Source organism: Sinocyclocheilus anshuiensis, unplaced genomic scaffold, assembly GCF_001515605.1.
Source record: "Sinocyclocheilus anshuiensis isolate Anshui unplaced genomic scaffold, SAMN03320099.WGS_v1.1 scaffold2045, whole genome shotgun sequence".
Lineage (NCBI taxonomy): Eukaryota > Metazoa > Chordata > Actinopteri > Cypriniformes > Cyprinidae > Sinocyclocheilus > Sinocyclocheilus anshuiensis.
Window position 1 is genome coordinate 281993 of NW_015536593.1, and position 24896 is coordinate 306888.

Sequence of the window (24896 nt, forward strand, 5' to 3'; positions counted from 1 at the left end):
GGGGGGGGGGGGGGGTAGGAAGGTTTTAATTCTGAGGAAGTGGTAGTTTTAGATTAGTTAGCTCACCAGTCTTTACGCTGTCTAGATTTATTCTTTGTTGAATTTTGTTGCTATTTATTCCCCCCAATAAATTTCATCTCTGGCCATTGCAATACTTTTTTCTGAACGGCTTTTTGTGTTGGTCCCCAAGTTGGATTGTTGGATTTTGGCTTTCATTGCTATTCATGTTTGTCTTTCTACAGAAAAAAAATTTGAGCTTCAACCACTTTTCAACCATCTGAAATTTGGTTGATTTTACACGGAATTACCCTAATTATTTTCACCATATAGAGTAACAAAATTCTAAACCATAAACCAAATCATCTGGCTCCAAAATAAATCACAACATTACAGACTTTGATTTGAAGCAAAAAGTATTTGAAATATTGAAGTTACATTTTTTTAAATTAATTTTTAAGTGAGTGTTAGAGGGCAAAATAAGCTCTCTCTCTCTCTCTCTCTCTCTCTATACAGATACTATTAAAGTATTAAAACTAAACATTCTAACATTACTACAAAAAAGTTGAAATGTATACACACACTCTTTTTAAATAAATATATCTATGTCTTGAAAGAATTGGTTTCTCTATGGAGAAAATAAATGAGATTTTTACGCCTGGAAACAACTGCACTCTATTCTGACCTTTCCACAGCTCCTGCAGTGATGTTTCCTTCTGATGACTGTAAATGGCGCTTTACATGCAATGCAGGAATTGCAGGCCTCATCTGGTACCCATTCAGGAGGGTCTGATGTTGAAAAAAGAACAGAGAAATGGTTGCAAAAATGAAGAAAGGTCTGTCAGGTGTTGAAGCAGTGTCCGTTTATCTTCTTACAGCATTATATATTAGCAATGCTCTAAAACCTAGTACCATGGCAACATAGGAAGATGCCTTCTAAAGCAGCATCCTACCTAAAAATATCATTCTATATTTCCCATTAACATTTTATTGACTTTGAGTTTGCAGATTCTCTTGTTTGAAAGCCCACAATTCTCATTAGGATTTTTTCTCTTTTTAAAAAAACTTTTAAAGAAATGACTGGAATAGACAAACCTGTTGACTGTATGGTGTATCTTAAAACCTTTTGAAAAAAGTTGTGTATTTAGAGCAAGACTGTGATGCTTTGTCTAGTTAGGCAGCTCACTAGGGCTTAATCTAAATATGCCTACTTCCCTACAATATAGAGTATATAGAAATCTAGAGACAATCAGTATGTTCGAATTCACAGCTTCAAAAAACAGTAGGCTAAAAGTACCCGGATGACCAACTACATCTGGTGAGAATCTGAAATGCGCATACAAAGAACACAGGTGAGAATTCATAAAAGATGGGTAACCTACACACATTCATACTACATAGAACACAGTTTTTAACAGTCACAAAGTACGTTCTTGTTCAAAAAAAGTGCCAAGTCAGAGAGTATGTGATTTCAGATGCAGCCAAGGTTTTGTCGTATCATGTATATCAAAATAAAAAGCCTTTTCATATTGTGAGTATATAGGTGGTGTACTGAACTAACCTTCAAACTGACCCTCTCGGGCTTTGGCAGCAAGCTCTGATGAAGAGATGGTCTCTTGACAGAGAGCACAGTCTTCCAGTACAGCACTGGCCAGACAAGGACCTGAGGTGCATAACAAACAGCACATTAAACTAATGATGTCTGACATCGGGCGATAAAAACATGCTGTTACAGTATCTGTATCTTTCAGAAGTGTGCCTCACTAACCTTTCTTGGGCTTCTCAGTGTCCCCTTGGTCGGATTTTGTAGCCATGACCTCAAATAGAGTCTTTAAGATGCTTCGCAGGTCACTCGCATAGTTAGTTTGCAACTGATCAGCCACACCTTCAGATATTTTAAAGACAAATATTGTTAGTTTTACAGAGCTAGTTATAAATTTTATAGTCAGCTTTACAGTGAACCTAGCACATTTTATAATCGGCTTTACCATACATGTGGTAGGCTTTACACTTTACAGTGCACTTAGTAGGTTACGCTTTACAGTGAACCTAGCACATTTTATAATCGGCTTTACCATCCATGTATTAGGCTTTACAGTTTACAGTGCACTTAGTAGGATACACTTTACACTTAAGCTTTACAGTGCACTTAGTGGGCAATACTGAAATGTTAAATGTTAAACAATATTACTGGATGTAAATAAGACTGGATCTCATAAAAAAAGTCTGACAATGCAAACAAAATTCAAGCCGTTCTGGTGTTCATTTACACTGTGTATTTAATGATTCATTTAGATTTTTACTTCAGTAGAAAAGCTGTTCTGCCACTCAAACAAGGCTTTACCAAGCATCACAAAGCCTTCATCAGACTCCAAATCCCACACATCATTGGGTAACACACCTGATATGCAGACAAAAAGGCGATGGATGAGGTCACTACTGCTATGGAAACGTGAGCGAATTTTGTTGTGAGCAGTGAGTTTGGCAGCTTGCAAAGCCACTTGAATCTCCTGATGATCCAGATCCTCAGACATGTCCGAGCTGGTTGTCAGGCTACTGACAGGACTGAAAGGGAAGATTATTAGGTTAAAATCAAATTAATAATAGTATTAAGACTAATAAAAAAAGTAAGATATAATTGTCTTGTGTTCAATCTTTGAAAAATTATCAACCGTAATTAAAAAATAAATAAAGTATAACTAAGTAATTTCATGGTTTGAAACAAGGTTGAAACTGCTGGCCTTCCTCAAGAGAGAATTTCACATAATCGAGTTAATCCAGAAAGTGTGACCCTATGGCTGAGGGAACACTATGGGATTTGTGCAACAGCTTGCAGGAATCACAGAGCAAGTTTTAGGACTTGATTTTCACACATCATTCACACTGATGTTAAAATAAATTTTCTGAAAAACGTATACATGCTATTTTTTCCCCCTGCAAAAGTAGTGTTTGTCAAGGTGTTGTTGTATGGATGCTAAGATGTCATTATGTATGTGAGTTTAATGCAGTTGCTAGGGTCTTCTGGGTGACAGCCAGGACATTGCTATGTGCAACAAGATGTTCTGAAAGGTTGTTCTTATAGCACTGCTATTTCAGTTGTCAAAAAGAGTCAAAAGAACCCATCTCCAGAGCCCGCAGCATCGACCAAAGCAACTTGCGCTGCATTTAAGGTATACATGTAATCAGTCATACTCTACTACCTGGGGTGAAAGGCAGTGATATGAGCTAATAAAACATTGTTGTGTTTGTTTGAACAGCTCAATCAGCCCAAAACAGGACCATTGGCTTTTCGGCGGGACTACCAATGGTAGATAGGGGGCGATTTTAGGAAACCTTCTTTGAAAACCAAAATCACAAACTTCTAAGCCTTAGCTAGCATCAAAAACTAAACATAACCTATAGAGTGCTTTATGTACGAGTCCTAAAACCCATAAATAAATTAGCATTTTTGCACTTCCTGTTCCCACTGTGCAGGAGACAATGTTTTTTTTTTCGAAGGTATTTTGGTTAAATGCCTGAAATATGTCTGTATTAACGCGCACTCAGGATATTTTCGCTTTATCCATAACATAAGAGTAGGGCTGTGCAATTAATCGCATGCGATTGTTATGTGCATCTCGTCAGTAAAGCCGGTTCCGTGATTGGTAGTAAATCGCCATCACCTGCTTTCAGATGGAGCGGCATTTACTACACAGAGCCGTAGTTCACTGACAATTAGGCAATATTGCGTTCATAAATCGCAGATGAATCGCATTCGATTATGAACGCGAGATTACTTAGCTTGTCAGTGAACTACGGCTCTGTGTATTAAATGCCGCTCCATCTGAAAGCAGGTGATGGCGATTTACTACCAATCACGGAACCGGCTTTACTGACGAGATGCGCTTGACAATCGCATTGGATTAATTGCACAGCCCTACATAAGAGATACATTTAATACCTCACGCATGATTTTTTTAAAGCTTTTACATGCCTGGAAAAGGGCAGTGGGCACATTAAACTCCATGTTGAACAGGTAAACTCATCTACTCACTAGTTAGCTTTTACAACCTTATAGTGTTAATACTCATGCTCTTGCAAACTATTAAACTTGCAGACTTGTAAATTTTAAATAAAAATGTATAAAGTTGTTGGAACCTCAGTGATAGTGACATTTAAGGCATGTGACCTTGGTGTACATTGTAGTCTAACTTCAGCTTTTTACTTCTGGCAATTGTACTTAGGCTTCAAAATTCATGATCCTTGTGTTCAGTTGTAAAATTTATCTTGATGAACAAACATACAATAACTGCAAACTTTTGTTGGTTGTTTGTATTGCAGAGGGAACCAAGGTTATGCTAACTTTTGGACTACAACAATATGTCATCCCTACAGCCCTCTATAGTAACAGGGCTCACATATTTTACCTTAACCCATCAGCCAAAAGTTAGACATGTTTACCTGGGTGTGTATGAACTCGACAAACTGCATGTAGTGATAGAAACACCATCAATGTCACTGCTGGGGACAGAACTGAGGGGGGACTCCTGAGAACTGCTGCGGACCATTGCAAAAAAAACATGGGGGGCAACAAATGAAAATGAAATATGAGAACCGAAAAGAATGACAACCTTCATAATGAAATCAACTCATATACAAAAAAAGGCAACAAACAAAACATTTTCAAAATTGTCAAATCAAGAAAACCTGATTCATGTCATTAAAATGAAATTTCACACACAAGTAAACAAACCTAGAGTTATTTCTGTTATCTTCCTTTGGCTGTTTTCCAAAACCTTCCGATTTCCCTTTAACTGTAGTTTTAGGTTGCGTCGGGCATCCAGTGTCCTGATGGGTGCAACTAGGTCCTCCCTCCCCTTGTCCCGAGCCTCTATCCTGAGTCAGAAGAACCCCTGGGGCACATTTCTCACAGCAGGGATAGTGGGAAAAGTCCTGACTGCCTTCATCTTCTCTCACTTGGTTCTGCACAGAACCATGTGGTACAGAAGGGGTGAGGTGGACCTGAGAAGGGGGCAGAGTGAGTGATAAATGTCCATTTCCCTTCCCTGGGCTGCCAGCAGCTACTGCTGATTGAAAGACAGAGCTCGTAATGGTGAGCTTGTGCTTCTCAAACCCCAGCGTCATGCCCCGTCCAGCAGGCTCCATGGCATCCTCGCATCCACCAGTGCAGCACACGCAGGAGTTAAGTAGGCACTGAGTGGCAACTAAAGCCCCGCCCTCACCGGATTCCAGAACGCTGGCTGAATGAGGTACGACGACGGCCAAGTCGGTCAAGCTTGGGGAATGAGGGTTAAATATAACAGTGGCGGACAACTTCATTCCACCGGTCCGACTGGCGATTTCTTCCGCAGTCTGTACGCTGTCCTCCTCCTGTGACCCTTCCCAGCCGTTCACCATGGGTGACCTTTCGGAGTTCCCCACAGACTCGGCTGATTGGCGTTGGCAAACCATATTGTTGTCATTGCTTGATTGACAGACTGTCAGCCAACCGTTACACGAGGAGTCAGTCAACAGGGCGGGCCTACTGTGCTCTGGGGATCTGAGGCATATGGTAGGAAGAGGAAGTTGCCCGCGGCACAGCTCGCTAGTTACACCAGACTCCAGGTCGTCCATAAAGAACACTCGATCATCATCGTGGTATGATCCCGGGACTCTCCGCGGAGATACCTGAGTGCTGGAGGCGGCACTGGATCCTTCGAGACTACTTCCTCTATAGGGCCGAGGCTGATGGGCTGGAGACTGACTCTGACTTGGAGGGGAAAGCAGCGTAGACATTTCGTCCCCCACTTGATGCACCATCATATTAAGTTGCTCTATCTCTTCTTCATCATACTGCATGGAGCAAGCCAAGTCTGCATCTGTGGCCTCCTCCTCTTCACTCTCACTGGAGGACTCGGGCTGCCCCTTCCTCTCCTCATCCTCCTTCCATGCAGAATCATCTTCCTGGGCTACACAAAGTGTGAGATCCACCACCTCCTCAACTCCATCATCCTGTTCTAGTGTCTCTAGATGGCTCTCAGGACCAGTGGAAGCAGCTGGGTCATTGGTCGACGGCATACTGGAGCCTGCAGAGAATTCTCCATCCTGGGAGATGCAGAGGCTGCGCTCCAGCGTCATGAGCTCTTCTTCCGTTAAAGTCTGCAGCAGGTCCCTGCCAGGAAGAACACAATTATATGATTCACAAATCTAACATTTTCTGCTTAATAAAGGTTAATAGGGTTTCAATTTGAAATCTCAGTGCTGATGCAGATATTTTAAATCTATACAATTACAATAATCCAATGATGTAGAAATAAACTCAGGCATCAAAACATTTTATTTTTGATAACCTGAAAAAGACTCTTGTATACTGTTTGAGTTAGATTTTGTTGTGCTGCTTGTGTCCGGTGTAGACAGGTGTTGTTCTTTCAAAGCAACCCATCATAATCAGTGACACTGTCTAGACTGGATGTGGCGCAATGAGACACTGAATGGTAACTGATGCCCCACTCTATTTCTGACATACTCCACACATCTGCGCTACAAATGGACCGTTCAGAGCTGTTGTGGTGTGGTGTAGACATGTTGTAAGCCTTTAATACATCATTGACTACATAAATCACGCACTCAAAGCAAACCAAACCACAGATTTGACCGATGCAGTCATTGATGCATGTGAGTTTACAAAGTCTCACTGAATAACCTCTGGCTACGCCTGCATCAGATGATCAAATCAGAGGTGTCGGTGAATGACTACTGTGAACACTAACCATACCTTATTTTTCGCAGCAAAGTACGGAAAGGCCGGAAGAGTTCAGACATGTCCTCTGGTTTGCGGTCTAGGTTAAGAGGCCCTTCACAGTACATAACAAGGCCACTAATAAGACAAAACACGACAAAAGATACCATTAAAAGAGTATGACATATACAGTGTGATGAAAATGAACATTTTAGAGGTGGATGACATGAAAAAAAACAGATCATTAGAATGACACATCACTTACCAAACAATGGCAAGTCTAGGGATTGTAAACATGAGAGCTGGTTCGTAGTCATCAATCATGTCTTGTGTAAGATACTCAAGCTTTAGGGCCCTTGAGATGGGAAAACAAGACATTTGCTTATTATTAATAATAAATAAAAAAACAAATAAATAAATAAATACATACATGGTGCTACAAAAAGATACTGATCATGTTTCTTTCAAATTAATATCGCAATGCATCATATCACCATGTGTAGTGTATTGTATAGGCATGTAGCGGGCAATACCCACTCCAAGATCTGCATATTCACCTCTCAACTGTCTCACAGAAGAGCACAATCACCTCCTGCTGGATGTAATACTCTTTAGGAGACTTCACGGGCACCATGGCTGACACGTAGCTATAATAGGAAACAGACAGATCCATTATATGATTACATTAACACCACATTTTGTAAAAATTATAACGGTTTGAAAAATCTGCTAATCTGCTGGTGTAAAGGCATCTTGTAATGATTTATGAACTGTCCATGAATGCACCCTAGGCATCATCATAATTATATCATCACAAGGTCGGATAAGTGGATGCAAAAATCAAAACAGCATTTTAAAGGTACCTGAGCTCAAACTCAGCGAAGAGGCTATCAAACTGACGTAGCACCTCCTTCAAGCGGTCTGTGTAGTTGTTGAGATCTCGTAGCGCTTGGTCTCGTGTGATGTTGCGTACTTCCTCCAGGCTACGGGTGAGGTCTTTAGCTAGTGGTTTCATGGCCATGCTCTCGATTTCACGATTCATAATGATTGATCCTGCTGCCAGGCACTGGAGAGAGGAGTGATAATAATATCATCATTGCTTCTAATGGGTAACGCCCTGTGCCACAAGTGACAGCTATGATACACTGTTGGTAAAATATTGCAATGGAATACGTTTTTTCAGTAAAGTTCTTTATCATCATTAAATTCTTTTCAATGTTAACAAGAAATATCTCTAGGGAAGATGCTTCATTCTGAAGGTAAGTAGTTAGTGTGCACTACCTCTGCCCCAAACCACAGCTGCCCGGCAAGGTTGTCATGGCGGATCTCTTCTGGGAACTTTACACAGAAGTCTCTGTTGGCTCGGTCTTCAGGTATGCATTCATCCATGATCTGATTTATGATGTTTAAAACATTGTCCTATACAAATATACACAAAAAGATACACAACATGCAGGGTTAGAACATTCATTTTTAAGGGTTTAAGTGAGACAGGTCATTTAGTTATTTATATTCACTGTAGAAATTTCTTGAAATTTGCTTTCAGGAAATTGCCATGACTTTCCTAGGCCTAGATTTCATCATCCCCAGATAATTATAGGATTTCCAATTTCCATGACTGTGGAAAATTACCACCATTCAGAAGTTTGGGGTCAGTAAGATTTTACAAAAACTAGAAGTAATGAATGTTTTCATGTAGCAAGAATGCATTCAATTTATCAAAAGTGACAGTAGCTATGTTTACATTCAAAGATACAAATTTAACTTATGCGCAAAACTGGAATATCGCATAAAACATTTGCGAATAAAGCACCGTTCCCATCCAACGAGTCAAAGAGAACAAAATCGTCACTTCCTGATAAACTGGCACTAAACATCTCTAAGAAAACTAGGAGAACCCACTGAATATAATCATTTTCATATGTAATAAATTACTTGCACTTCAGAGAGAGCAGACGTAACACAATAAATGCGGTCATTGCTTTTAGAGGTGGAGGCCTGCTGTTTGGGAACGCAGCCATGTAAGACAGTAATTTTACAGAAATACTTTGATGACAGACTTTCCTCAGGCATTTCAGAACGACCAAAACAAAATATAGATGCTGTGAACAAGATCGGTCCGCTGGTTAGTCAAGTTATCCCGTCTCATAGTGATGAGACATTTCTTGAGCACCAAATCAGCAAACAATTTCTGAAAGATTGCGTGACTAAAGAATCAGAATCAGAATCAGAAGAGCTTTATTACCAAGTATGTTTACACACACAAGGAATTTGACTTGACGACAGGAGCTTCCAGTGTAGAAAAATGAGTGCCTCTAAATTAGGACAGCATACCTTTTCCAGCGTTGTTACATCTGAACACCAACTTTCGTTGATGTAGAAACACAATCCACCACCTCTGGTTTTCCCCGTTAACTCCGCGATGCGATCCGCTCTGAACAGCTGGTAGCCCGGCAGATGAAGCGCGTTGTCCGGAATGGCTTCACTCAGCCAGGTTTCAGTGAAGCACAGTGCAGCAGAGTTAGAAAAGTCCTTGTTGGTGCGGGTGAGGAGAAGAAGTTCATCTGTTTTGTTAGGAAGGGAATGGACATTCGCGAGATGAATGCTTGGGAGCGCAGTCCGAAAGCCGCGCACGCGGAGCTTCACCAGGGCGCCGGCGCATTTCCCTCTTCTGCGTCTGCACGCACGTTTGAACAACACAGCTGTACCTCCGACTAGAATGTCCAACAAAACGTCCGAATAATCAAAAAACGGAAAAATATTGTCTGGGATGTGCTGCTTAATGTTAAGGAGTTCGTCTCTGGTAAAACTTATAGAAGAAGAATGACAAAACACAGAACAAACAAACAAAAACAATAGAAGAATCGCGGAGCTCAGCGTCCTGGCTGTCATTTGAGGCGCCATCTTGATCTGGGACTCAAGTAATGGCTGTCATTACCATCACAGGAATATTATATTTTTTAAATATATTCAAATAGATTCTAATAGACTCACTCAAACATTCCAGAATGAAAAACAAACAACTGCTGATCAAACTGGCCAAACCAAACTAAGCTCTCTACTGTAAGACCATAAGTGGAGTGAACTGGTTAACCTGGCAGGAGCGGAACTGGTTAACCAGCAGTGTACACCTCTGAGGGTCCTTCCTGCCATCCAGACTGTCCAGCTCAGTGGCCACTTGGTTCAGCTCTTCATCTGCATAGTAGAACTGGGCCAGCAGCTGTGGATCTGACCTCTGTATGGGGGAAAAAAAAAAAACGAATTAAAAATACCAATATAAACAAATGCTCGGAACGATCTAATCAAGCACCAGATGATCAAACAAACTAGTACTAAAGTAAGCACGTATCAGAGTCCTGTAATAAGATGGGTGTCTGGCGCTGTATGCGAAAATATTATTTAAAGAGGCATATGTTGCAACAACAGCCATTCCCACATCAGAAGAGCGTGTAAGACATTAAATGAGTGTAGCTATAGATGTCAGCACTGGATTAAAGAGCATTGATGAGGATTTAGACTTTTGGAGCCCTTCTGCTCCAGTGGGCACTCAACAGGGAACATCTTCCATGAATTGCATCATTTCAAGAGCTTACATACACTACTGCTGAAAAGTTTGGGATCACAGTGTCATTCTTATTTATTTTTTTATTTTTTAAGAAATTACTCTTGGACTATCTATTCATCAAAGGATCTAGAAAAAAAGTATCACTGTTTCCACAAAAATATTAAGCAGCACAACTGTTTTTGAATTTGATTATAAATATTTCTTCAGCACCAAATCAGCATATATTAGAATGATCTCTGATTGATCATGTGACATTGAAGACAGTAACTTTGTTGCTGAAAATTTAGCTTTGCCATGGCAGGAATAAATTACAATTATAAAACCTATTAAAATACAACACAGTTATTTAAAAATTCAATTACATTTTTTTCAATTCACATTTATTTGTATAGCGCTTCTCCTCACGATACAAACCGTTGCAAAGCAGCTTCACAGAAAATTAAAGTTTCTTCATTATATTTAGAAGTAGCTTATCATTGGTGACTATGTCAAGGTGATGTCCATATGGCAGAAAGGTACAGTAAAAATCATGCAGTTAGTTAATGACATGTATTCAAATAAATGGAGAAGACTATTAACAGCAATGATTGTGTTGCAAGCAAAATTTGGTAGTTTTGTATGTTGGTTCAGGGTTGTCGTCATCTGAGGTTCTCTGCGGGGTTGTCATCATCTCTTCTCAGTCATCTCAGATCTTATAATAATATTTATCTTATAATAAGATTATAATAATATTCCACAATATTACGGTTTTCACTGTGTTTTTGATCAAATAGACACAGCTTTGGTGGGCATAAAAAAATACATTCTTAGATTGTCAATATTTTCCCATTTTTGAGTAGTGCCGTTTATTTTTATAATACATGCCAGTGCAAAATCTCCAAAACGATACTAGGGTGCTGTGGGTAGTTACCAGGGTGTTGCCATGTGGTTACTAAGGTGTTCGGAGTGTTTTACGGTGTTATTTTTCAAGAGTCCAAGCCTCTGTTATATTCGGGTGTTTAAATATAGCCCAGGTCTCTGTTTTTAATGCAAGCCTAGGATTTGTTTTTGTATTATTGTCCACTAGGCAAAAAAAATTCACACTTCTCCAAACTACATAATTTATCATTAATATCGATAGCACAAAATGTTCAGGACAAGTTACACTTTTCAATCCCCTAACCCTTAAAGGGATAGTTCACCCAAAAATGAAAATTTGATGTTTATCTGCTTACCCCCAGGGCATCCAAGATGTAGGTGACTTTGTTTCTTCCACTTGAGTGACCGGTGGATTGCCACTGCTGACACTGCCGTCGAGCTAGGTGGGCGTGGTTTCAGCAACCTGCTCCCGCCTCTTTGCCCATTTTCGATTATCCGGGAGTGACGCGCTGCTAAGATGGCGACGGCCCGCTCCGCCCACTTTGGGCTTCAAAAGGCTCATCGGAACTCTACAGGTGACGTCACGGACACTACGTCCATGTTTTTATACAGTCTATGGTAAAGACACGAAACAATCGGTCTGTGCAAGAAACTGAACAGTATTTATATCGTTTTTTTACCTCCCATTTGAGAGATAGGTGGTGGTAATGCACTTATAAGTCTGCGATCTGCCATAAAAAAAGCAAGAAGAAGACGCACCAGCTGTTGAGACAGTTCGGACATTGTGGTGAATCAGAGGTAAAAAACGATATAAATACTATTCAGTTTCTTGCACAGACCGATCGTTTCGTGCCTTTACACATCAATGTATCGTCAAGTTGATTCCCATTCACTTCCATTATATGGCTAACAGACTGCAACGGTTTGAGTTAAAAATCTTTGTTTGTGTTCTACTGAAGAAACAGTCACCTACATCTTGGATGCCCTGGCGGTAAGCAGATAAACATCTAATTTTCATTTTTGCGTGAACTATCCCTTTAACATAAAGAAAAATAATGGCCAAGTTTACCTTAGCAAGCAGCACTAACTAATAAATGAAGCCTGTAGCCTAACTATAGTCAAGTGTTATCTGCAAGTATAGTATTTGGAGTGTTTCGAGTTTGGGAAGCCTCTGTTTTCTGGACTGTGGCATTTATAATCTGCACATGAATTTGCCTGGGAAGTGGCACGTGGCTGGGACATGGACCGGAGCTGAGTATAAGCTGATTTGAACGGGTCAGCCCTATGATATCCAACCAGGAGAAAGCAAACCACTTGAGACTCCAAATCACCATAGAACAATTAAGCACATGTGGAGCAAAATATTTCTGTTGCACAGGGAACTAAACTATGTACTAGGCCTATACAAAAAATAAGCAATCAATACTGTTTCGCTCTGGGCAACTATTTGGGTTGTGAATTTCAAACAGACTTCAAAGCGATGAAAACGATGTCTGCCTAGCTTTATGGTTATAGCACAGTTGTAAAATTAAGGCAACACTGATAATGAGGACCTGAGTCAAGTAATGCACTAACAGTGACATACTTTCCTAAGCACCAACCAAACATATTAAATAATGTATCAAAGACCAATCCTCATTTTGTACACAAAATCTGTTAATTTTAGTGAGCATCTGACACTGCAGTTAATTCCTGATGACAACAACAGGCATGTTTGTGAAGAATGTATCCAAGTGAGTCACAGTCATCGAGGTAGAACTGCACCCATGGGCCAAGGCTTTGACAACGAGGGTTTGGATATTTCAAGGGATACCTTGGGTTTAATTCCAACAAAACACTTTTCTGCTCTAACTTCCTGTCGTAAGAAGACTACTCAGACTTTTTAAGACATTACCAAAAATGTGCTGAAAAGTGGCCTTAATTTCTTGCAGAAAGTCTTTAATGAATTAAACATCAGTTGACAACAAAATGGTCACAAAGAACAATTGCATCAGTTGCCCAAAGTGTGAATTGCGAGTATCTTTCATCACTAAACACATTGTGAGCTATAGTGAAATGTGGTTTTAGACGTGTAAAATACAAATTGCTGATAGAAAGAAAGTTTGGGGCCACACAAAGGGCCTCTGCAAAGAACAGCTGAGTACACTCAATGCACAGAAATATACCTCAGAAAATCTTAATGTATTAATATATGCTTTCATACTGCATATTTTAACAAAGAATATGATTAATACATAGCTGCCTGCATACCACACAGCTGTGAACATGCCCATTCATTATGAAGGGACAAAGTCATCTGAATGAATAGTAAAGGACTGTGTTTCAAAACGTAGTGAAGATACTACCTACAAGGAAATGTTGGCATATGATGTCCAAAATTGTCAAGGTAGGCCGGTCACATCATGTGATGCCAAAATAGCTGTTAGAACGCTTGTATTATACGACGACCCAAAATGCTGTGTAGGTAAGATGCCCACATCATATGATACCCCGAATGCTGTCTAACTAGACAGCTCGCTATGTTTTGAAACGCATTCATTTAATAATAAAGCTATATGTTGAGTTTTTTTTTTTTTTTTTAAATTGAACTAATGGCAAGCTTACCTTTGGCTTATAAAGCCACTTTCGGAACCGATTCATCATTGGTCACCTCGCCAGTTTAGCGAAAGCTCCGTACCAAACCCGAACCGGACCTTTAAACCCGCACACAAACACACAGCTAGCGAGCTAAGCTAGCGCCTGCTCTTTAACAAAGCCGCGCTGACAGTGTTAAGTAGAGGCCAAAAAACAGACACAGGCAGTGTTAAGCCACTATTGGCTAATCACGGGCTCGGACTCTGCCCTTCTATCCAGCAGGCGAGCGCTTGTCTTTGTCCCCAAACGCACGGACTGCTCATGACTAAGCTATTGAGCTAGCGCTCAGTCGCACTACGGAAGTTGCGCTGCTTGAGTGATTACACTAGGGTTGCCAAACACTCCGCGTTTTTTTTTTTCTAAATAATTTAGTACAGTTGTTTTTATTAACCGTCCTTTTTGTTTACATAAATAAACAAACTAAAAATTAATATTTCTCAAATATATGTCTTCATTATTTTAATTATTTGTTCACATTTATTTAACTTTCTTTTTTTGTAAATCACTTCACGTTACTGAAATGCTATTTAAATGAATTATTATTATCATTAATATTATGTTTTTCAATAAATGTTTCATTTTTGGACAAAAGAGAACAAAGGGAATAGCTCTCTCAGGTAAAGACGGACCGCCTCGCTGTTGCCAGGCGACAACAAAACACTGTAGCTGCCGGATGGCTGTTTTCATAGGACATTATAAAAAAAATTAACACTCTGACCAATTTTATTAAAATGCTCTGAATCAGGTAAGCTAAGTAAAATGATCCACATTATCGGACTGCTATCTATTGATCCGAAAGTATATTTAATTTGGCTGAGAAATCCAGTGAGAATGAACTACAAAGAACTTGTCAGCGAGGTAAGGCTCCTGGACGACTTTCAAGAGGACAAACAATGCATTGACGGTTTTACAGAGGATACTGCCAAGGATCTTAAGGTATTCTTTTCCAACACAAGCCTATTCTCCTCCATACACATATACATGCCCACATGTTTAAAATCATGAGTATCTTATCTAGTGTTGGGTGTAATGCATTACTAAGTTATTAATTACTGCCTTTTTTTTTTTTTACTTTTTAAAATGACTTTCTCTTGAAAAAGTAAAGTAAGGGATTACTCTTAAAGGAACACTCCACTATTTTTGAAAATAGGCTCATTTTCCAACTCCCCTAGAGTTAAACAGTTGAGTTTTACCGTTTTCGAATCCATTCAGCCGATCTCCGGGTCTGGCGGTAGCACTTTTAGCTGTAGCTTAGCATAGATCATTGAATCTGATTAGACCGTTAGCATCTCGCTCAAAAATGACCAAAGAGTTTCTATATTTTTCCTATTTAAAACTTGACTCTTCTGTAGTTACATCGTGTACTAAGACTGACAGAAAATGAAAAGTTGTGATTTTCTAGGCCGATATGGCTAGGAACTATACTCTCATTCCGGCGTAATAATCAAGGAACTTTACTGCCCTACCATGGGTGCAGCAGGCGCAATGATATTACGCAGCGCCTGAAAATCATATCATAAATGCGTAATATTATTGTGCCTGCTGCACCATATCGGCCTAGAAAATCGCAACTTTTCATTTTCCGTCGGTCTTAGTTCACGATGTAACTACAGAAGAGTCAAGTTTTAAATATGAAAAATATAGAAACTCTTTGGTCATTTTTGAGCGAGATGCTAACGGTCTAATCAGATTCAATGATCTATGCTAAGCTACAGCTAAAGGTGCTACCGCCAGACCCGGAGATCGGCTGAATGGATTCGAAAACGGTAAAACTCAACTGTTTAACTCTAGGGGAGTTGGAAAATGAGCCTATTTTCAAGAATAGTGGAGTGTTCCTTTAATTTTTCTTAATTTAATTTAATTACAGTTACTTCTGATGTTGCAGACTATAGAACTGGGGCCAGTTACATAAACCTAGACACTCTGTTGTGTTTTACAAACTTGTTTGACCAACTAACAGTTAGCAAGGCAGTCTTACTTTTTGGATTCACATTAGACCAGTCTACCTTTTAGTAACTGTTTTGAACAGTCTTTTTATGCAATTTTATTTTTATTATTTATTTGAAAGAGTTAAAAGAGCAGTTTCATGTCTATCCTTGTATTGTTCAACTCGTTGTGGTTTATATGGGATTTAGAAAGTAATTAGTATTGCGTAATGCAATATTTAGAGAGAGTAGTTAGAACTGTAATAGTTAGTAGTTAGTACATGAAGATGTATTTAGTAGCTAGTAATTAATTACTTTTTTAATTACACTGATCTTCACTATAGGGACACATAATAATCATAGTCCCATGTCTTCTGTCTTTTAGAATCTCTCCTCTGCTGACCAGAAGTTTATTATTGATGCTTTGTATGGATGTAACATGCACAAAAAGCTTTTGGATGTTGTGGTCAGCATCTTTTACAATCACCATGGAAAAAAATTATTCAGAGTGGATCGAAACCTGTTCATTGGTAAATTAATTTTGTTAATGTATTACGAATAATGTTTTGTTTTAGTCTCAAACTACTGATGGTAATATTACTGTAACCCAACTACTGTTTCTTTTTGCTATGAAGTTAATTTAGATTCAGACATTCAGAAAGTTAACAGATCTAATTTTGTCTTGTGTTTGGTTTTCTCAGTTGTCTGTTATCTCGCCATGTTCTGTCTTGATGATCTTGGCCTGGAGCATTTCAGTAGAATTATCAAGTCTCTAGACATCTCAAAAATGCACAAAGTAAGCAAAACACATGTACTATACACATAAATCCTTTATGTGCACTATTTTATGGACCAGTTTATAAATCTAGAAAAATAGAATGAAAATGTAATTTACAGTGAACCTGAATAACAACTGAGTATAAAGTACTGATATTTCAACATTATATTATTAATTTACCCATTCTTTGTTTTCTGTCCGATACCTCAGTTCCTGAGTTTTTTCTTTAACATCAGCAACCTCACAACACACATCCAGAGAGAATGGAGTCACATCTATGATGCCGCCGTTGTAGATAATAACTGGATTACCCCATTGCTGAGGTAAAATGCTAATAATAAAGAAGAAGGAGTGTTTATTAGTGCTGAATATCAAGTTATTTGACTGTGTGATGCATATGTGCACTTGATACCTTCAGCCGATGTTACCTTAAAGGCTGGTGTTGCATCAAATCACACTATCAAAAAATAAATACATATCCTGAATTATTTATGAGTGTCTGTATGTCATCAATTGAAATAGGTATATTAATTAGGTGGATGTTTTTAGTAATCATTCAATTAATAATGAGAGTATGAATTCTAGCTGGAGGCTTGAAAAAGGTGTGGCTCAGTGTTTCCTGATGCCAGAACATGTAACTAATAGATTCTGCTCTACACAAGGATCAAATATATTAAAATAATTTAAATCTAATAAAATGCTAAAAATGCATAAACTGCTAAATCAATAACCAACAACTAAAAGTCAATAACTATTGATTTTATTGAAGAAACATATGCTTTATGAAACTTCTAGAATCACAACATAATAATGGTTAATAAATTTAATATATTAATACTCTCAGTTCTATTAATTAAAACATTAAAACAAGCAGTTTGTCATAATTACAGCAGAAATATGAGGAGTGGCTTTCAAATATCGCTTTGGATAACGGGGGCCTTTTGAGTCAAAAAGGCAGAGAACCACTGTGTTATGACATTTTTCACTTTTGATGGGAAAATTATGTTGATTGTGGCATTTGCTTGCCTCCTTCCTCAGGTACCAGCCACCACTCACAGAACTCCAAACGAACCAGAAATTCTGGATGAGATGAAGCAGAGTAATCGACAGAAAGCTTTAGTAAGCCCAAACAGAGAGATACTGGGAAGCAAACTGCTTTTAATTTTGTCGAAATTATTACATTAATTTCTGTTCAGACTTTACCTCATGGTGGATTTTTTACTTACTCCATTAGCAAATCCTGAATGAAGCAAACTCTCAGCAGTTCAGATGTGCAAACCCGCAGAAGTCTGAGAAAACTCAAGTTAGTGTCTTACAGCACAATTTAACTGAGTGATGTTTTTTCTTCAATGCCACAGCACCACAGAATTCAAAAGCTACAAATGTTTATATTTTTTGATGAGCAAAACACGATATCCCAGATTCTTCAAAGCCGTGATGCTGAACTCCAATTTGACAAGCTTTATGCTTCTGGAAGCATAAGCATAGCATACTTGCTTTGACACAATCTGTATTGTTAAAAGCGCTATATAAATAAAGGTGACTTGACTTGACTTGGAAGCCCTGCCACCCAAAAGGTCATTTAGACTAGATAGAGCATGCATTGATGATAAAAAAAATGTTTCTTGACACATGCACCATGTGCTTTTGAACCTATTTTCTACTATTGAGGATCGTTGTACTGTTAAAAAGTGTTTGAATGTATCTGTTTACAACGGCACAGATGAACAGCTTACCTGTCAGACTGAACACAACAGCCATACTGCGAGAGGGAGCTTTATATAATCGTCAACTGGAAGAAGAGTTACAAAGGTAGAGTCACACTCTTCAGTGGTAATCAGATTTTATTTTTCTCTGTGCAATTACTCAAATGAACTCCAAATTATTTGGACTAATTATCTCAAATTATTCATCATTAATCCAAAGCATTGAAAAGCAACTAATACCACATTAAAGAAATAGTTCTTCAAAAAAATTTAAATCTGTCATCATTTACTCACCATTAACTCACATATTTCCAAAACTTATTTTTTCAAAGGATCACTGATCACTCTGATCACTACAACTGTTTGGGTAAGGGAACAGAAATCTAATCTTATGTGGTAAATGAAGGTGTGCCACAAGGCTCAATATGCCCTTTTAAAGATCAGATTTCGCGAGGAGCAAACGGAAATCAGAAAAAAAATCTCAAATCTCATTTACATATATTTAAATAAGACATGAAAACATCACACTAGGTCTGACATCAATATTGATTGACGGATCAGCCATGAGGAGGCAGTTCTTGCACGAGAACGTGTCTTGGAGCGTAACCACCATAAAGCTCAGCAGACTAAAGAGGAGGTGATGTCATAACAAACATCAGTGTTTACAGCAATACATGACTCAGTCTGTATTAAGTTTATGATGATGTAATGTGTAATTGGTTCAGACTACAGAGCTCATGCGCAAGTATGCAGAAAAACATCTGAAGGAGGAGAAGGAAATGAGAGAGCTGGTGCAACAAGTGGCCGGTGGTCACAAGAACTCCAAAGCGGCCAAAGCTAAGCTGCAAGAAATTAAACAACGGATAGGTACAAAAGTGTGATTCATATAGCATAACATTTTAACAAAATATTAAATGACAGGTATGCTACAAAGCTCTGTATTGGGTCCTTTGCCCCTTTTAAAGATCTGATTTTGCATGAACATACAGAGTTTGTGCCAGCTTGAGTCGTCCTGTCATGGGGACAATGCAAATACAAAGAAATTCTGAACTTCATGTTAATTCTTCAATCTAACTTGTCACCTATTATTATGCCGCTAAACAATGAAAAAAAATGTAGTTAAATTAGAAAAATGCAAAAGTATTTTCACTTGTGGTCTCCGAGTTAAATATGTGGAAAGGAAGGGCTGACTGATTTGTTTCACAGTCAAGAAGAGAAAAGAATGAGAAGTGAACTGCGGGAGGCTGTCAGTAGAGATGAGAGAGTGCTGGCCCTACAGAAGACCCTCGAGCAGAAACAACAGGAAAGACAGAAAAGAAAGACAGAAAAACAGTATGAAGAAAAATGAGCAGGTGCTTCCACTCACAGTGAAGACCACCCTCAACAAAAAGGTGAGAAGTGACTAGAACACGGTCCAGATGTCACAAATTTTGCCACAATAACACTACAAATGTTTATTATTGTTATTTTTCTCCATTAAATGATACAAGCAGCAGGTTCTTGAGGAACAGCACTGGCAGGAGTTGGAGCACAATTTCGAACAACAGATTTACAGGACCTTTCAGCAGTCATCTAAAAAAAATGGTGCTGGTCAGAACCATAGGCGAGTTTTCTGATAGGCACATGTCTCTTGTAAATGCAAAATTACTTTTCTTGAAAGAGTGTAAGAAACTGATATTGTGAAAATATGTGTAGGCATTATATAAAAAAAATAAATATTAACAATACTTGGTATAAAGCATGTTATCCAAGTTGCTTTTTAGGTCATCTAGCACAGGCCTGGCTGAGGTTACCAAAGAATTTGGGATAAAAAGCAGATTTACTCTTGAGAGAACAGTGTTTTGCTGTAGAAATAAAACAGAATGATTGCAAGTTTTTTTTTCTATACTAAAATATTTCTAATCGAAATATTACAGTAACAAAAGGCATTCTCTGTATTGAATAAGGATATCAGAATAAACCAGTTCAGTACAACTTTTTAATGTTGTTCCATTTCATTTTAGCAAAATTACCACAAATGTATTTTCCTAGATTAATGGCCAAAGAATGTTTGATGAAGAGTGATTTACTCGAAAACAACTGAAATAAAACCGTTCCAAACAACCGAAACCATGTATTGCACTAGTAGTACCATAACAACATGAATTATCTTGAAAATAATCTACAACAGCATTTAGTGGAACGCATTGTGTGTGTGCTACTTAAACATTCAGAAGTGTACATAAATGAAACAACGATATTAAATAAATCATTTACCTAACAAGAAATGTTCATACACACTGTGCCCTAAGTACAGTTTCATAGTGCTCAGACCCTATAAAAATTTAACTATTTTAACTACTTGATCAAATACAACAATATGAAGATTAAACCCTTAGTGTCTAACATGAAAAATAAAAAAAAGTTCAAATGTTAGTTAACTGTTTAGAGGTTTAACTGTATAAAATCATTCAGTCTAAAAAACATAAATCCGTTATCCAGTTCCTGATGCACCTTTTTTCACCTACTGATACTTTAAGAAAAACTAGAAAGCATGCACCTGTTTTCATACCACAGACGGAAAAAACAAAAATTATATTTTGACATTATTCTGTGATTTGACAGGAAAAATATAAACTTAAGACTAAAATGATGCAGTGGCTGTGGGCCAAAAGTGCTTGGTTGTAGTGGTTACATCACGAGTGGTTATTACAGACAACTAGTTTTAAAAGACATGATATGCAAGTGAATAACAGTAAAACAAGGTTCTAAAGTTAAAAAGAATTGGGCCATCATCAAGTCTTGAAGGTTATCCACCTATCAACCACTGGACTGTTATTTTAAAAACAATTAATATCGTAAGACTTTAAAAAATAGCAAATTTAGTCTGAATTTAAGTGTTTGTTCAAGCTAGAACAAACAAGGAAGGCCATTTATACTCTCCCATTCACTCCCAGCATTCTCATCCACATTCTCTTGACCCTTGATATGGATCAATGAAAGGACAAGAGGGAGTTTATCTCCTTATGAATCCAAGGATGTTTCATCTTTCCATAACAGATCATTAATCAAAGAGATGTCTCGCGCCTCATTAATTCACCAGGCTTTTGGGTTCATCTTGTCTCTGAATGACATCCTCAGTTTGTTTCTGGGGGCTGGCACAGGTGGCTGAGGGGCCTGACTGTACTCTTTCCCAGGCTTTTCAGGTATATCGGACTCGTCATCTCTTTTCTGAGGGATGCAAGGGTGCTGACAGTGCTCGATCTGTCCAAGAGGTGCATTTTTGCGAGTGGATGTGTGGCTCTTCTGCAACTGCTGAATGATGGCAGAGAATTTAGCATCAAGCGAGGGTCGCCTTGTCCGAGGCCTTGCCCCCTTACAGTTCTCTTTCTCTTGATTGGATAATACACTGGTAGGTTGAACAAATGGTAATTTATCAGGAGGGGGTGGAGGTGCTCTCCTCTTGATTCTGCTGGCCATGACGGGACTTGTAATAGACTGATTGGTTTCTTTACCTGGTGACAGAACTGTTTTTTGTACCACCACTGGCCGGGATCCTTCAAACAGTGCTGCCCAATAGGGAGGCTCTGTGTCCTCCTCCTGACCAATAAGAAAGCGCCCATCAGTTTCCTCAATCTTATTGTGAATTATGTCAGTCAAGCTCTCAAATTTCCCAGGGGACCCGATGCCTGAAAAGAATACATTTTTAAACAAGCAATTAAGAGAAATAACAGAAAGTTGGACTATAACTTGTCCTCCCAATTCAGTCAAATCAACCCAGTACATTCTTATTTTCTATTATAAATTATAAATATATCCTTCATTACTCACTTAGATCATTATAAACGGAGTCAGCTTGCTTCATGAGAAAGAGTGGGGGTTTGCGTGGTGACAAAACCTCTATTTCCATGATCTTGTCACATGTATGTTGCCACTGACCTGTAGAATTAGTCCATATTGATCGTTAACATACACAAATTGTAATAAAATAATTTAGCTTTGATTTCTGACAGACATCAGGTGAACTTACTCTGGTCATAAATGTGCTGCCAGAGGGCATCCAGCCACTCCTGCAAGACGTCAGGGGTTTCAGTAATGAACGCATGACTGGCAGAGTCTCCATTTCCCGGGTTTATCAGGTTGAGTCTAGTGCCAGTCCTCTGGTGGTCCTTTCTTACCACACGAATACGGGTGTCCTGCATAAACACACACAGAAACTCTGTACTGCATATTTAATGATGGTTCTCCCATTCAATGAGTCTTGTAGCAATGCATCCAAAGTGGTAAAGCTTTGGCTGTAATTTGCTATTATTGCCGTAACCTTTAATGTTGACTGCAGTTAAATTACTGTGTTAACTATAAGCTTTAAGATTAGAAAGGCTGCATTGTCACAATAGCAGTCTAAAGTAACGATTATAATATAGCAGTTACATAATATGGGTGATATTAGATTTTTCTCAAAATTATCAGCCCATATTGGATACGTAACTGTGCTTGCACATTTTTCCTATTTTTACATTTAAATGACCTTTATTGTGATTGAAGGCTTACTTTACATTTTTAGATTTGCTAAAGATCTACCAGTGTTATTAAACCATTTGTAATGTCCATTTTTCATATATTACAGTGTTGTGATGCCAAAATCCACTTGTAGTATCTAAAACAATTGACTTTAATATGCTAATTTTAAATTTATTTAGCCAAAATTTACAATGTAATTTAATATCGGATTCTGCCATTGCCATTATTGATCATAACATAACCAACAGTTACTCGTTTTTGGTTTTGGGCCAGAATAGTAACATTGGTGAAGCAGTGCTATTTTAGTATAATTTATATACTGTTATACTGTTTATTAATACTTTGAATTAGCTTTTATTTTTATGTTTTTATTTTACTTTTAGTAATTGTTTTGTGTGCTTTTGTAATTCATTAGGGGCCAAGCCCCTATTGCGTTTGTATGTGTTCTTTATTATTATTCCTCCCCAATGGGAGTCTATGGCAGCCCTATGAAGGAAACATATTTGGCACACTTGTAGTGATGTGCTGCATCCGAAATCGCATACTTCCCTACTATATAGTAGGTGAAAAACCGTATGTGAGGCAAGTAGCATGTCCGAATTTGAAAAACATAGGTGAAAAGTACCCGGATGACCTACTTCTTCCTCCCGGATTCTGAAGTGTGCATTCGATGGACACTTTACTATCCCATGAGGCCATGGGAGAGGATTTATGAATGGGAGTGAAGTAACGCAACCGACGCTGGTAGGTCATGTGACAGTAACAACATGGTGGACGTAGTACATCCGAATTTCATTCATACTACCCATATTCATACTATATAGAACTTACTTTAACGGCCGTGAAGTAAATTAAAATTCAAAAGTAGTACCTACTCAGACCGTACTTGATTTCAGATGCACCGATGGTCATCATGAATAGTGAACTGACCAACTTGAGGGTCTCTAGGACCAACTAGATAGCGCCACCACCAGTTAAAAAAAAACTCACTTTTCAAATGGTTATAACTTTTGAACCCTTTGTTCTAGAATCTGATCACTCTCTTCATGGTGAACACATTCAATAGCTTACATTAAGGCTCCACCCATTACAGTAGCAGCCATTTTGAAAAGTATAGTTTTCCATTTTTTCACTACTCCTCCTTCAAATTTTTTCCGAAAATTGGCTCAGATGATCTTTGGACTGAGCCGCACAGAAATGACTCAACGGATTTTTTGTATTTGCTATCGTTCCAAGACATTCCTCTCCGAAGTAGACTAATTGCTTAGCTAACCGGTTGCCATTCTTTCTAACGTGGCTCTTCAGCTATCAAGCTAACCATAAGCCATGTTAGCGTTAAGTTAGCTTTGCATGCTAAACTGATTAACGTGCTACGAAACATTTTTTGGGAGTTCATTCTCGCACTGAAACCTCTGATGCAGAAGTTGCTGCTGCTGCAGGCATTGTTCCTTTCCAAGAATCATCTCACCTGAAACTATTAATGTGACACGCAGTGCTTTTACTTACAAATTCATTATTTTGAATTGATTCTCAGTTGAACTTCTGAACTTCAGTATCTGTGTGAACACGCATCTTCCCAGTGGCGCAACAAGACAGGCACTTGACCTGGAGATTGTGGGTTTGATTCCTGTGCGTTACAACTTAAAGAGGTCATATGGTGCAATTTCATGTTTTCCTTTCTCTTTGGAGTGTTACAAGCTGTTCGTGAATAGATAATATTCCTAAAGTTGCAAAGACTAAAGTCTCAAACCCAAAGAGATATTTTATTTAAAAGTTAAGACTCATCCACGCCCTCCTAAAACGCCTTGTATAAACACACCCAAACATGTCTATGTCACTGTGTGGGATGATTTGCCTAACACCACCCAAATGTTTACACTAAGAAAGAAGGCGTAACTTTTATTCTTGCTGTAGTATTGTTGCCGCCGCCACCATGTCGTGGACGCTGTGTTTCGTTGTGGAAGTGAAACTACTTTGTTTGGTCTTCCAAAAGAGGACACAACTAGAAATCAGTGGTTAAAGGTGGGGTAATTTCTGGTAGCCAATGCTGACATTTGAAATCACCAAAACAAACACGCCCCTACCCCCAAAGGGTCTCGCCCCTATTTTGATAGCTCATTTCTAAAGCGTTTTTGAAAAATCACTTACCCCACCTTTAAGTTGTATTTACAACACTGTTCCAGAACAGTTCAACCCAAATATTCAGATGTGTGCA

General features: G+C 38.5%; 2 protein-coding genes and 1 pseudogene across 5 annotated transcripts in view; 1 reads left to right on the forward strand and 2 right to left on the reverse strand.

The window, feature by feature from the left end:
- Window positions 1-14062, reverse strand: part of LOC107703501 (lateral signaling target protein 2 homolog) — a 16127-nt gene extending 2065 nt beyond the window's left edge. For 2 of the 3 annotated variants that reach the window (XM_016506128.1, XM_016506144.1), the window contains exons 1-13: window positions 13743-14062; window positions 9810-9950; window positions 7997-8134; window positions 7579-7781; window positions 7273-7362; window positions 6981-7070; window positions 6752-6853; window positions 4730-6148; window positions 4438-4533; window positions 2399-2562; window positions 1766-1882; window positions 1559-1660; window positions 683-786 (exon numbers count right to left, since the gene is read on the reverse strand). In XM_016506128.1, coding sequence (XP_016361614.1) covers window positions 683-786; window positions 1559-1660; window positions 1766-1882; window positions 2399-2562; window positions 4438-4533; window positions 4730-6148; window positions 6752-6853; window positions 6981-7070; window positions 7273-7362; window positions 7579-7781; window positions 7997-8134; window positions 9810-9950; window positions 13743-13781 — 2805 coding nt within the window. In that variant the 5' untranslated portion in view covers window positions 13782-14062. The remainder of the gene's footprint in view (window positions 1-682; window positions 787-1558; window positions 1661-1765; window positions 1883-2398; window positions 2563-4437; window positions 4534-4729; window positions 6149-6751; window positions 6854-6980; window positions 7071-7272; window positions 7363-7578; window positions 7782-7996; window positions 8135-9809; window positions 9951-13742) is intronic. The other variant, XM_016506135.1, reaches the window with a different exon arrangement.
- A 541-nt stretch (window positions 14063-14603) lies between these two features.
- Window positions 14604-19187, forward strand: LOC107703558 (uncharacterized; annotated as a pseudogene).
- A 958-nt stretch (window positions 19188-20145) lies between these two features.
- rtkn2 (rhotekin 2) overlaps window positions 20146-24896 on the reverse strand; it is a 10221-nt gene continuing 5470 nt past the window's right edge. For both annotated transcript variants that reach the window (XM_016506195.1, XM_016506205.1), the window contains exons 10-12: window positions 22191-22356; window positions 21992-22099; window positions 20146-21849 (exon numbers count right to left, since the gene is read on the reverse strand). In XM_016506195.1, coding sequence (XP_016361681.1) covers window positions 21257-21849; window positions 21992-22099; window positions 22191-22356 — 867 coding nt within the window. In that variant the 3' untranslated portion in view covers window positions 20146-21256. The remainder of the gene's footprint in view (window positions 21850-21991; window positions 22100-22190; window positions 22357-24896) is intronic.